Here is a 14,412-nt window from a genome sequence, read left to right as displayed (position 1 = left end):
CGAAGGCTCTTCACCAAAGCCAGACTAAATGTCTTTCCTTCTGCAGTGTTGGATGGCAGGTTGAGAGGAGTTTCCTACCAGGACAGACTTTGCTTGTGTGCTCAAGACATCGATTCCATAAAACATATTTTGTTGCATTGTGCAAAATATGAGCAAGCCAGGGCTGAACTGATACTACCCTTGCTGGTACATTTCCCGGAAAAATCAGAGGCTCACTATGTCAGGTTCCTATTGGAAGACCAGACAAATGCTAGAACATTAGCAGTGGAAAAGTTTTTATCGGTGGTTGCAAGAACCAAAGATCCCTATATTCTGAACAAAATGCTTGTTTAACCTGGAGGTAGGCTGTATGAATTGTGTATTGCTTTGTAACAATTTGTTGGGTCTCTGGACCATAATAAAGATTGTTGTTGTTGAGAATGATTGGCGTCTGAGTGGGCCTGGGGGCTTCTCAATAACTTTTTTTTTTAATCATAATTTTTATTGAGTTTTTACATATTCATTTTAATTCAATGCACATATTCACAATATCTTATCTGCTCAAAGTGAACTTTGACTTCCTTCTCCCTCTCTTTCTGACATCCCTATAGCCCATAACGTATCTTTCGCATTCCTATAATCGCTTCTTTATCTTATAATCACCTTAAAAAATCACATTATTATTTATAAATCAGCATCATAATTTCACATTACAAAACGTTTCACGTTAATGTTACAAACGTTTTTAAATGAATACAATTTTCTTTCAAGTAATAACTAAATTTGCTCCAGTCCTTTTGATATTTTTCTTCGGGCCGATTCCTAATTCTCCTCGTCAGCTTCGCCAACTCCACAAATTTTACCATTTTTATTCTCCAATCTTCCAATGTAGGGATCTCTTGCTGCTTCCACCTTTGAGCCAAGAGGATTCTCGCTGCCGTTGTGGCATACATTAATAAATTTACATCTTTTTTATTAATTTCTTCATCAAATAGCCCTAATAGAAATGCCTCTGGTTTTTTACTAAAGCTATATTTTAGTATTTTTTAAATTCATTGTCAATAATGTCCCAGAAGGCCTTAACCCTAGCACAGTACCACCACATGTGTAGGAAGTTCATAGAATCATAGAATCATAGAATCATAGAGTTGGAAGAGACCACAAGGGCCATCAAGTCCAACCCCCTGCCAAGCAGGAAACACCATCAGAGCACTCCTGACATATGGTTGTCAAGCCTCTGCTTAAAGACCTCCAAAGTAGGAGACTCCACCACACTCCTTGGCAGCAAATTCCACTGTCGAACAGCTCTTACTGTCAGGAAGTTCTTCCTAATGTTTAGGTGGAATCTTCTTTCTTGTAGTTTGGATCCATTGCTCCGTGTCCGCTTCTCTGGAGCAGCAGAAAACAACCTTTCTCCCTCCTCTATGTGACATCCTTTTATATATTTGAACATGGCTATCATATCACCCCTTAACCTCCTCTTCTCCAGGCTAAACATGCCCAGCTCCCTTAGCCGTTCCTCATAAGGCATCGTTTCCAGGCCTTTGACCATTTTGGTTGCCCTCCTCTGGACACGTTCCAGTTTGTCAGTGTCCTTCTTGAATTGTGGTGCCCAGAACTGGACACAGTACTCCAGGTGAGGTCTGACCAGAGCAGAATACAGTGGCGCTATTACTTCCCTTGATCTAGATGCTATACTCCTATTGATGCAGCCCAGAATTGCATTGGCTTTTTTAGCTGCCGCGTCACACTGTTGGCTCATGTCAAGTTTGTGGTCAACCAAGACTCCAAGATCCTTTTCACATGTACTGCTCTCAAGCCAGGTGTCACCCATCTTGTATTTGTGCCTCTCATTTTTTTTGCCCAAGTGCAATACTTTACATTTCTCCCTGTTAAAATTCATCTTGTTTGCTTTTGCCCAGTTCTCTAATCTGTCAAGGTCGTTTTGAAGTGTGATCCTGTCCTCTGGGGTGTTAGCCACCCCTCCCAGTTTGGTGTCATCTGCAAATTTGATCAGAATGCCCTTGAGTCCATCATCCAAGTCGTTGATAAAGATGTTGAATAAGACCGGGCCCAAGACAGAACCCTGTGGCACCCCACTAGTCACTCTTCTCCAGGATGAAGAGGAACCATTGATGAGCACCCTTTGGGTTCGGTCAGTCAGCCAGTTACAAATCCACTGAGTGGTAGCATAGTCAAGACCGCATTTTACCAGCTTCTTTACAAGAATATCATGGGGCACCTTGTCAAATGCCTTGCTGAAATCAAGGTAGGCTACATCCACTGCGTTCCCTTCATCTACCAGGCTTGTAATTCTGTCAAAAAACGAGATCAGGTTAGTCTGACATGACTTATTTTTCAGAAATCCATGCTGACTGTTGGTGATCACAGCATTCCTTTCTAGGTGCTCACAGACTGCTTGCTTAATGATCTGCTCCAGAATCTTCCCTGGTATTGATGTCAGACTGACTGGGCGGTAATTATTTGGGTCCTCTCTTTTCCCCTTTTTGAAAATAGGGACAACATTTGCCCTCCTCCAGTCTGCCGGGACTTCGCCTGTTCTCCAGGAATTCTCAAAGATGACTGCCAGTGGTTCTGAGATCACATCTGCCAGTTCTTTTAATACTCTTGGATGCAGTTCATCTGGCCCTGGAGACTTGAATACATCTAAACTAGCCAAGTATTCTTGTACTATCTCCTTAGTTATTCTGGGCTGTGTTTCCTTTGCTGAATCATTTGCTCCAAATTCTTCAGGTCGGGCATTGTTTTCTTTATCGGAGAAGACTGAGGCAAAGAAGGCATTGAGGAGTTCAGCCCTTTCTGTGTCCCCTGTTTGCATTTCACCATCTTCTCCTCTGAGTGACCCCACTGTTTCTTTGTTCTTCCTTTTGCTACGAACATACCCATAAAAGCCTTTTTTGTTGCTTTTAACCTCTCTAGCAAGCCTGAGTTCATTCTGTGCTTTAGCTTTTCTGACTTTGTGTCTACACGTGCTGGCTATTTGTTTGAATTCCTCTTTGGTGGTTTCCCCCCTTTTCCATTTTTTGTACACATCCTTTTTTAATCTTAACTCAGTTAAAAGTTCTTTAGATAGCCACCCTGGCTTCTTTAAGCACCTTCCATGTTTCCATCTCATTGGTATTGCCTGACGTTGTGCTTTTACTATCTCCCTCTTAACAAACTCCCAGCCATCATGAACTCCCTTTCCTTTTAGTATTACTGTCCATGGGATCTCACCCAGCACTTCCCTAAGTTTTATGAAATCGGCTGTCTTAAAGTCAAGAAATTGAGTCCTAGTATGCTTGGCTGCTCCTTTCCGCTGTATAGTAAACTTCAGAAGAGCATGATCACTCGCGCCTAATGATCCTTCCACTTCTACCCCACTAACCAGGTCATCAACATTGGTTAGGACCAGATCTAAAATGGCTGTTCCTCTTGTTGCTTCTCCCACTTTCTGGACAATGAAGTTGTCTGCAAGGCCAGTGAGGAATCTGTTTGACCTTATGCTCTTGGCTGAGTTTGACGTCCAACAAATATCCGGGTAATTGAAGTCCCCCATTACTACTATCTCCCTTCCTTTTGCATGCTTGGCCATCTGTTCCAGGAAGGCATCATCTATGTCCTCCGTTTGGCTTGGGGATCTATAGTAAACTCCCACAATGAGGTCTCTGTTATTCTTCTCTCCCTTAATTTTGACCCAAATGCTCTCACTTTGGCTTTGAGGTTCTAAATCTTGGATTTCTTCACAGGTATACACATCCCTGACATATAACGCCACTCCTCCTCCTTTCTTGTCTGGTCTGTTTCTCTGAAATAGATTGTATCCCCCCATTATTACATTCCAATCGTGGGACTTATCCCACCAGGTTTCAGTGATGCCTATTATGTCATATTTAGTTTGCTGTACCAAGAGCTCAAGCTCATCTTGTTTATTTCCCATGCTTTGCGCATTAGTGTACAGACATTGAAGTCCATTAATCATTCCCCCGTGTCTCTTATTTAAGGATTTTTTCCTCCCACCACTAGGTCTGCGTGCTGTTTGCTCCATTTGGTCTATGACATTTGGATGATCATCTTCATCAATTGATAGACTCCTACCTTCAGGAGCACTGTCTCCCTCCCCCACATTAGTCAGTTTAAAGCCCTCCTGATGAGGTTTCTGAGATTTTTGGCAAAAACATTTCTCCCAACTGTTGTGAGGTGCACCCCATCGCTTGCCAGAAGTCCATCTTCAAGAAACTGCAGTCTGTGATCTAAGAATCCAAACCGTTCCTGTTTACACCATTTGCGAAGCCAGCTGTTCACTTCCACTATTTTTCCCTCTCTCCCTGGGCCACGTCGTTCAACTGGGAGGACAGATGAGATGACAATTTGTGCATTTAGTTGCTTCAATTTCCTGCCGAGAGCCTCGTAGTCTCTTTTGATCTTCTGGAGGCTATTGCTTGCAGTGTCATTGGTTCCCACATGAACCAAGAGGAAGGGGTATTTGTCAGTGGGTTTTATGATTCCTTGCAGTCGTTCAGTTACATCTTGGATCTTAGCCCCGGGGAGACAGCACACTTCCCGAGACATCTTGTCAGGCCCACAGATCACTGCTTCTGTTCCCCTCAGTAGGGAATCCCCTATCACCACTACACGCCTCCTCTTAGGTTTGGTCGGGGTTCTTCCGTGAGCTGTCCGTTCCAAGATCGCCTGCACATTCCCTGAGGACTGACTTTGCTGCTCGTCTTCATATACCTGATCGACTGTAATGAGGGAGAGATCCTCAAATGGAGTCTGCTCTTCGTCTTCCATGTTAGGGGAGAGGACCTCAAAGCGATTGTGTATTTCTAAACAATCAGAGCGAACCCTGGGCCTCCTACTTCTTTGAGTCACGTTTCTCCATATATCTGGCTCCTGTGTTGGTGAACTAGCCTCCTTCTCAGGGGAGTCCCCTGTCTCCTCCTTGGTGGAGACGGTGTGCTCTGTTGCTTCCAAGAAGAGCTCCAGCTCTCTAATTCTTTGGAGCGTAGCTACACGTTCCTCCAGTTGCTGGACTTTGTCTTTTAAGAGGGCAATCAGCATGCAATTGCTGCAGGTAAAGCTGCCTGCAACCTTTGGCAAGATGGCAAACATTGCGCAGGAACCGCAGGCAACTGCAGCTGTTCCCTCCCCCTCCATCTTGAGAACGTGTTGTTGGGGGAGGCTACAGCGGTCCTCCATCATAAAAAGCGTGGAGACAGGACAAATAACTCCCCCCACAAGAAAAACACCTATGACTCCCCCAACAAATGTTTGAGACTGGCTTCCCTAAATCTAAAAGATGGATCAAACTGCGCACGCCGCTGCCCTGCTAGGTCTGATAAGCTCCTCCCACAGCTAATCCCCTGCCTCAACAGAAACCCTGCCCCCTCTGACCTTGCACAGGGAAAACAGCTAATCAGCCACAAAGAAACACACAAGAAAACCCTTTTTGCTCCTTCTTCAACTGCTGCCCTGCTAGCTCTGATAAGCTCCTCCCACAGCTAATCCCCTGCCTCAAGAGAAACCCTGCCCCCTCTGACCTTTGCACAGGGAAAACAGCTAATCAGCCACAAAGAAACACACAAGAAAACCCTTTTTGCTCCTTCTTCAACTGCTGCCCTGCTAGGTCTGATAAGCTCCTCCCCAAGTTCTCTTCCTTCATCTTGCATTTCCAGCATAATTTGTCCTGGCACCTATACATTTTGGTCAGCTTTCTCCTCGAGAACTTAAAGAGAGCAGGCGGCATTGCGGTTATAGAGTGCCGGATTGGGACCCAGGAGTCCTGGGTTCAAATCTCCACTGGGCCGTGCTCTTGGGGCCAGTCACCAACTCTCAGCTCAACCTACATCACAGGGTTGTAGGGGAAAGGGAGAACCTCGCAAGACTCCTCTGGAAGGGAGAGCCCGGTGGCGCCCACTCACTTCCTGTTGCGCACTTCCGTCAGCTCCATGAGACGCTCCTGAGCCACTCGCAGCTCGTCCAGCCGCTGCTGGTAGCGAGAGTCGCTGTTGTTGCTGTGCTCGAAGCCGGACACCTGGTTGGAGAGTTCGTTGGCGCGGTCGCGCAATTGCTGGATGGAGGAGTAGAGGTTCTCGTCGTCTTCTTCCTGCAACACACAGAGGAACTGATGTGGATGGCAAAGCACCCAGCCCCAGAAGGAGACGACTGCCTTGCCTTGCAGCTTCCAAGGCGCCAGCTTGCATTTATCACAGGGGGTTGGACTATTATTAAGGTAAAGGTACCCCTGACCGTTAGGTCCAGTCGTGGCCGACTCTGGGGCTGCGGCGCTTATCTCACTTTATTGGCCGAGGGAGTCGGCGTACAGCTTCCGGGTCATGTGGCCAGCATGACTAAGCCGCTTGTGGTAAACCAGAGCAGCGCACGAAAACGCCGTTTACCTTCCCGCTGGAGCGGTACCTATTTATCTACTTGCACTGGCGTGCTTTTGAACTGCTAGGTTGGCAGGAGCAGGAACCGAGCAACGGGAGCTCACCCCGTCGCGGGGATTCGAACCACCAACCTTCTGATCGGCAAGCCATAGGCTCTGTGGTTTAGACCACAGCACCACCCGTGTCCTTTGGACTATTATTAATATTATTATTATTATTTCCTAAAACTTACAGACCGCTTGATTGCGGAAAACCTCAGAGCGGTTTACAAAAGATAAAACAGGTTTTAAAAAGTTATTTATGTATTGCCACTACTGTGGCCCATGTTCTGTTAGCCCCAAAATGGAAAACAAGTGAGGTCCCGACTAAAGAAGAATGGCAACCTAAACTGATGGAATATGCGCAGCTTGCGGACCTAACATATAGAATAAGATATAGAATAAGAGAACAGGAAGAGCATATGTTTAAAGAAGATTGGAAAATGTTGACTGGATATATGGGGGGAAATTGTGTACACTTGAAAATGTTGGCAGCATTAAGATGAATTCAACAGCGTAAACAAGTTTTGATGGATGCAGTAATGGATTACTGAATGGTTTAGTCTATATAAAATATGCAGGGATTTGTGATATGCAACATGTACCATGGAAAGAGAAGAAGGGAAGTCATGGACATTTTAAGGTTGTTTAAATGAATATTCTAAATGGTAAAACAGAAAATTCAATAAAAAAAATTACACACAACCCACCCCACAGAAGGTAAAACAGTAAAATCAAGGAAAAATTATGACACTTCTTAAATGCATTTTAACTTGGAACCCTGAGAGAACCTCAACCACATTTTGTCAGTAAACGCAGCTCCTTTCTCTAGGTATATCGATGATAAGGTCAAAGCCAAGAGGGTCCACGCAGAATTACAGACTCTTGCTTTTAACCATGGGCAACTCATTGCACCCCGGAGCTTTAGATGCCCTTCTGCAAGTGGAGGGCGAAGCAGCCTATCAGATACCGCAAGCATCTTGCTTACCTTGGCATTGACAATTTCAATGTGGATCAGCAAGGAAGCGAGTTCGAGGTCCTCGCTGTAGCTGTTCTTGAGGGGCACCGACCTGTAACCTGCAGGCAGAGACCACAGTTGAACGCAAGCGAAAGCGGAGCAATAAACTGGGCACCAGCTGGTCTGCAGGCGTTGCAGGAAGGAGGCGTATAAGACACCTTCCAACCATCTTGGGGACTTCTCTCTGGATTTGTGCAGAGCTTACTCCTTAGCCTAGAGTTTCCCAAACTTGGGTTGTCCAGCTGTTTTTGGACTACAACTCCCATCACCAGGATGGGTGGTCAGGGATGATGGGAATTGTAGTCCCAAAACGGCTGGAGACCTGAGTTTGGGGGAACCCTGCCTTAGCCTTTTCTCCTCTCATAACAACAACAACAATACTGTTAATATAAAAATATTGACTGCCAAGGAAGACCCACTAGGCCACTCCATCATTTCCACGGCACCCGCGGCCAGTGGAACGGGGGCAGAGAATAGAAACAGAAATCACAGGATATTCCAACATTGGAAGAATGGCGGAGTAAGGTGGTGGAATACGCTGAGTTAGCAAAGCTGTCGGGGAAGATCTGGAATCAGCGTGACGGAACTGTTTCAAAAGGACTGGAGCAAATTTATATTACATATGAAAGAATATTGTAAACACCTGAAAACGTTTGTAGCTTTGAGTTGAAATGTTTTGTAATGACAACATAAGGAACTGATTTACATTTAACAAGGAGAAATATAAAAACAAGAGAGAAGGTAAAAAAAGTGGTTATAGTAATGCTAAGATTAAAATAAATATATACGGAAGTCAGGAAGAGGGGAGGGAGGAGGTCGATGCTCTGGTGAGAGCGAGGTTTGAGTTTATTGATGGATGTGTGGATATTGTGATTACAAAAACTGAAAACGTAATAAAAAATATTATTTTATTTTTAAAAAAGGAGAATGTGCCCTGTTGGATCACGGGGGGGAGAGAGCCATGAATCAGTGTGGGAAAGGAAGCGGTGTGTGTGTGTGTGTGTGTGGCAGAGATCCAGCGCATACCTGTTTTGAGGCCCCTGACAGGGAAGGTGGCTTGCGCCAAGAAGTTTGGGTCGCTGAACATGTCCTCCTCGTAGACCACAAAGCGCAGGAAGGCAAACTCGGGGTTGTTGATGTCGAAGACAAACTGCTTGAGGAGCCAAACCGCATTGAGGCCGTTGTCAGCTGGGAGCCGAGGAGGAGAAAATTAAAATGAAACAAGGAGATTGGGAGGAAGCCAAGACCCCTGAACCCCACCTGGAGTCCTGTGTCCAATTCTGGGCAACACAATGTAAAGAGGATATTGACAAGCTGGAAGGTGTGCAGAGGAGGGCGGCTAAGACGATAGAGGGTCTAGAAGCCAAGCCTTATGAGGAACGGTTGAAGGAGCTGTGTATGTTTAGCCTGCAAAAGAGGAGACTGAGACGAGACATGGATAGCCATCTTCCAATATAGGATGGGATGTCATATGAAAAATGGAGCAAGCATGTTTTCTCCTGCTCCAGAGGGCAGGACTCGAACTCAGGGCTTCAAGTTACAAGAAAGAAGATTCCGACTCAACATTAGGGAGAACTTTCTGACGGCAAGAGCCATTTGAGAGGGGAACAAACTCCCCTGGAAGGTAGCAGGCTTGGAGGTTTTTAACCTGAATTTGCTATAAGCTTAAATGAATGGGTCGTTCAAACTGTCACAAACACAAATTGCTTACCCCACCTCTGGGAAACTAGGAACTATGCAAAGCCACGAGACTGTAGGAAATGACTCAGAAGATACACATGCTATGATCAGGTGGGAGGGGACAAGCCCCCCCTGTCATGAGAGCAAACCGGCCAGGAGCTCTAGTTTTGCTTTCTGGGAAGAGAAAGGCCAGTAATCCGCTTGTCTCGTCTGTCTCTCAACCGCAGCTGAGGAGACAGGCCTTCTCACCTACGACATCCGTCTTGTTTTTGCTGTTGTCGAACTCGGAGCCACAGACCTCCACCTCCACAAAGGGGCAAACGATGCTGCGTCCGTTCTTGGGGAGGTGCCGGGCCCCCAGGATCTGTGGGGAGGAGAAGGGGGGCACTGAGCTAGGTGGAAAGGGTAAGATGTCAGAACATTAAGAGGGGCCTACTGGATGGGGCCAAAGGGGCCCGTCTAGCCTAGCATCCCATTCTCACATTGGCCAACCTGAAACCCGCAAGCTGGATCCGAGTGCGAGAGCCGCACTCTCCCCTGCTAAAGTTGCCAGCTAGTGGCATTCAGAATCAAATGCAAATGCTAATGCTAATAATAATTTATTATTTATACCCTATCCATCTGGCTGGGTTTCCCCAGCCACTCTGGGCGGCTTCCAACAAAATATTAAAATACAGTAATGCATCAAACATTAAAAGCTTCCCTGAACAGGGCTGCCTTCAGATGTCGTCTAAAAGTCTGATAATTGTTGTTCTCTTTGACATCTGGTGGGAGGGTGTTCCACAGGGCGGGTACCACCACCGAGAAGGCCCTCTGCCTGGTTCCCTGTAGCTTTGCTTCTCACAATGAGGGAACCGCCAGAAGGCCCTCGGCGCTGAACCTCAGTGTCCGGGCAGAACGACGGGGGTGGAGACGCTCCTTCAGGTCTACTGGGCCTTTGAGGCCGTTTAGGGCTTTAAAGGTCAGCACCAACACTTTGAATTGTGCTCAGAAACGTACTGGGAGCCAATGTAGGTCTATAAAGACCAGTGTTATGTGGTCTCGGCGGCTGCTCCCAGTCACCTGTCTAGCTGCCGCATTCTGGATTAGTTGTAGTTTCCGGGTCACACCTTCAAAGGTAGCCCCACGTAGACCACATTGCACCACTCTGGCGAGACAGTCTGCGGACAGGGAGGGTCTCATCCTGCATTCCAGATGGAGCTGGTAGACAGCTGCCCTGGACACAGAATTGACCTGTGTGTCCATGGACAGCTGTGAGTCCAAAATGACTCCCAGGCTGTGCACCTGGCCTTCAGGGGCACAGTTACCCCATTCAGGACCAGGGAGTCCCCCACACCTGCCTGTCCCCTGTCCCCCAAAAACAGTGCAAAGGAAAAGGAACAGCTCAGTTTCCCCCACTGAAAAGCACCGGACGGGAGCTGGAGGTGGGCCGCCCCAGTCTCCCCCTCCTCCTCCTCTTCCTCCTCCTCTTCTCACTTGCCTGCAGTTGAACGGTGATTGGCTCCACATGCTTCAGGCTGCTCTTGTCGAAGGGGTCAAAGAGCTCGTCCCGCATGATGTCCGGCTGCAGCACGTATCCGCTGCGGCCCCCCAGCATGAAGAGCGACTGGTTCAGCTGCATAGGCTTGTCTGGAAGCAGAGGGAACAATTTAACCCCTGTGTTGAAAACAACAGTCAGTAGGCAGTGACTACAGTGGTACCTCTGGATACGAACGGGATCTGTTCTGGAGCCCCGGTCGCATCCTGAAGCGAACGTAACACACGACCGTGCGTCTGCGCGTGTGCGGGTCACGTTTCGCCGCTTCTGCGCATGCGCGTGATGTCATTCTGAGCGTCTGCGGCGAAACCCAGAAGTAACGCGCTCCGTTACTTCCGAGTTGCCGCAGAGCGCAACCTGAAAATACTTAACTTGAAGCTACCGTATTTTTCGCTCTATAGGACGCACCGGACCATAGGAGGGGGAGAACAGGGGGAAAAAAATTCTCCCTCTCTCTGCTCAGCGCTATTGGGATACTGCCAGGGAGACAAAGTCCATCATGGCCCCAAGCCGTCTGCCAGACGATCCATCGATCTCCCGTAGGCACGCAGTATCAGCGATTAGCGACATGAGTTCCTAGAAAATATCTTGCCACATTCCAGAGCTCATGCACACTCTATCAGCAGATAATTGACAGCAGAAGTCGCACTCGGGAGAGCATTATTTACAAGCTTTATTCAGCGTTGATCAGAAGAGAGAAAGACATGACTGCCTGCGTCAGTGTCTCCGACAGAGAGAGACGAAAGCAATAGAAACATAAACATCCTGTGAACAGGAAATACGCAGGCTGTGACACAAACATCCTGCTCCCTTTTAAGGTGGAATGGAAATATCCTAACAAGCGCCCCTTCAGCGAAGCGGCAGGAGAAACGGAGCCCCTTCCATTTCTCCTCCCGCTTCGCTGAAGGGGCGCTGCGCAGAGAGGGGAAACTGTGCAGCGCCTCTCCAGCGAAGCGAAGCCTGGAGAGCAAGAGGGATCGGTGTGCACCGACCCCTCTCGCTCTCCAGGCTTCAGGCGGCTATCCGCAAGCCTTCAGAGCGCAGCGGGAACTCCTGCTGCGCTCGGAAGGCTTGCGGAAAGCTGCCTGAAGCCCTCGGAGCGCAGCCTTTGAAGCCTCCGCAGAGCAGCGGGGTGATTTCACATATTTCATATTATATAATTTCCATTCTCCGTATACTTTTCAATTTGATTTGATGTTGTACAAATATTTGGTTTTTATTTTTTAATTGACATTTTCTTGCTACTGTTAAACTCTTTTTCTTTCTTTCTTCTTTTTTTCTTTTTTGTGCTTAACTCTGTTGTACTTACCTTTATTGTATGATTGTACTTTAAATCAAGAAAGATGTTATTAAAAAAAATAAAAATAAAATTTGGGGGTCGTCTTAAAACAAAACAAAACTACAATTGCTTCTTTTGTCCTTACACACTTAACAATTGCCTATAACGTTAAACGTTAAGAGCTTCCAAGTTTTGGTGCTGTGAGGATGACAGCACATTTAACATCCGTACGTGCATTTGTCCTGTGCTTGGCAATTGTTTTGTTTTTTTGCAAAAAAAATCATTGAGTTTTTCACAATTATAACAAACAAAACATAACAAAAAAGAAAAAGAAAAACAATAAAAAATACCATAGAAAAAACAATACAATACTAAAAAAAAAACTTAACCAAGACCACAACAATAAGAAAAAGTATTCTTAATCCCATATCCCTTAAAGACCCAATTTTGTTTACATTGTTGATTGACTTCTTCAAATCCCTCCCTTCTGAATTTCATTGTATATGCATGTAGCAGCTTTCCAATATCATTCTTAGACAAAATATTTCCAATTATTATCTATCTTATTCACTTTTCTTAGTGTTCTATGTCCCATTTATTTCATTAAATCCCAGTTTATTCCTAGGCCTGTTTGGTACTTTCAAGTGACTTCTAATTATTTACATTACAATATTTATTCAAATAGTCCTTAAATTTCTTCCAATCTTCTTGAGATTCCTCTTCTTTCTGGTGCTTGGCAATTGTTGTTTTTTTTTTTTAAATTCAATAAATCTTGCAATGAAAGGGAAAAGGAAAAAAGAGAGAGATCAGCCACTGATCGCAGCTGCTGTAAGGAAGGCGGGCTGACCTACCGGGGGTCTGGAAGTTGAGGGCCACCAGCTGGCTTCCGCAGATCCACATGGGCAGCGGGTCATAGTTGGAGGAGTCCAGGCGCTGCCCCTTGGGGTAGATACGACTTAGCTGCCGGCGGTTGTACTGAAGGAACTTCTTGCCCTTCCCACGGTTGGCATACTTCTCCGCCTTGGTCTCCGGGAAGGAAGACATGTCTCTGTAACAGGCTTTCTCCGTGCCAATCTCTGGAAAGAGAGAACAGATTCCTCCGTCCAAGCGGGGTTTGGGAAACACTCTCTTTTGAAAGAAAACTACTGTATTTTTCGCCCTAAAAAATGCACCAGACCATAAGATGCACCTAGTTTTTGGAAGAGGAAAACAAGAAAAAAATAATTCTGAATCCCAGGAGCCAGGACAGCAAGAGGGATCGCTGTGCAGTGATCCCGCTTGCTGTCCTGGCTTATGGGATAGCTGCACGCAGCCTCTCCCGGACAGCGGGAGCCTTCATCCCCTGCCCAGGAGAGGCTGCACGTGGCTAATAATAATAATAATAATAATAATTTATTGTTTATATCCCGCCCATCTGGTTGGGTTTCCCCAGCCACTTTGGGTGGCTTCCAACAAAACACTAAAATACAATAACCTATTCAACATTAAAAGGTTCCCTAAACAGGGCTGCCTTCAGATGTCTTCTAAAAGTCTGGTAGTTATTTTTCTCTTTGACATCTGGTGGGAGGGAGTTCCACAGGGCAGGCACCACTACCGAGAAGGCCCTGGTTCCCTGTAACTTGGCTTCTCGCAGCGAGGGAACCGCCAGTTGGCCCTCGGCGCTGGACCTCAGAGTCCGGGCTGAATGATGGAGGTGGAGATGCTCCTTCAAGTATACTGGCCTGAGGCCGTTTAGGGCTTTAATAGTCAGCACCAACACTTTGAATTGTGCTTGGAAAAGTAGATGGGCAGATAGCCTGAATATTACCTTAGATTCCTCCCTCGAATGAATTAATGAATGACCAGATATTGGGGAGTTTCAAGCCAATTTTGGGCACCTGTTGGACTCCTCTTGGCTCAAAGGCCAAGATGGTCTTGAGGGGCATCCCAGCACCAGGCAGGGAAGGAAGCAGGTACCCAGAGGCAGGAGTTTGATGGGTCAAGAGATTCCCCCGGGGCCTGTCTGCCCCCTATTTGCACGTGGGACTGGATGGGAGATGGAGAGGACTCACTCTCTTCGTCAAAAGGCACCGGGCGGCAGTAAACGACCAGCTCGGAGAGTTCGAGGGCAATCTTCTTCCTCCGCTCCATGATCTTCCCCTCCTGCATCTGCACAGGATACACAAACGGCAGAAAAGGTCAGAAAAAAACTCCACGGAGCATCTGTTCGTTTTGATCCATCCATATGAATAATTACTTTCGTGAAATAGAGCGAGCCGGCTGACAACAGTACTGTACAACTGATCTATAATGTTTGGCGGAACTGGCACTGTTATAAATGTCACAAAACACCCATTCCACATTTCTGGGGCAGCACCCACACTTTGAAACCTGTTGATATCAGGCATGCACCTGCTAAAATTTTTTGTTGTTGTTGTTCACTGCAAAAAGTGAACCAGGGAACCAGGCAGAGGGCCTTCTTGGTGGTGGCACCTGCCCTGTGGAATGCC

General features: G+C 46.6%; 1 protein-coding gene across 1 annotated transcript in view; it reads right to left on the bottom strand.

The window, feature by feature from the left end:
* The window catches only part of LOC310713002 (1-phosphatidylinositol 4,5-bisphosphate phosphodiesterase gamma-1-like), an 89,811-nt gene that overhangs the window by 5,341 nt on the left and 70,058 nt on the right, over positions 1-14,412 (bottom strand). The window contains exons 24-30 of the mRNA XM_083516521.1: positions 13,975-14,071; positions 12,775-12,999; positions 10,588-10,736; positions 9,357-9,471; positions 8,454-8,615; positions 7,398-7,486; positions 5,904-6,088 (exon numbers count right to left, since the gene is read on the bottom strand). Of these exons, the coding sequence (XP_083372647.1) occupies positions 5,904-6,088; positions 7,398-7,486; positions 8,454-8,615; positions 9,357-9,471; positions 10,588-10,736; positions 12,775-12,999; positions 13,975-14,071 (1,022 nt within the window). The remainder of the gene's footprint in view (positions 1-5,903; positions 6,089-7,397; positions 7,487-8,453; positions 8,616-9,356; positions 9,472-10,587; positions 10,737-12,774; positions 13,000-13,974; positions 14,072-14,412) is intronic.

The sequence above is a fragment of the Podarcis liolepis genome, assembly GCF_965112155.1.
Source record: "Podarcis liolepis genome assembly, chromosome: 8".
Taxonomy (NCBI): domain Eukaryota; kingdom Metazoa; phylum Chordata; class Lepidosauria; order Squamata; family Lacertidae; genus Podarcis; species Podarcis liolepis.
Note: the sequence above shows the minus strand (reverse complement) of the source record. Positions and strands in the feature narration are given on the sequence as shown.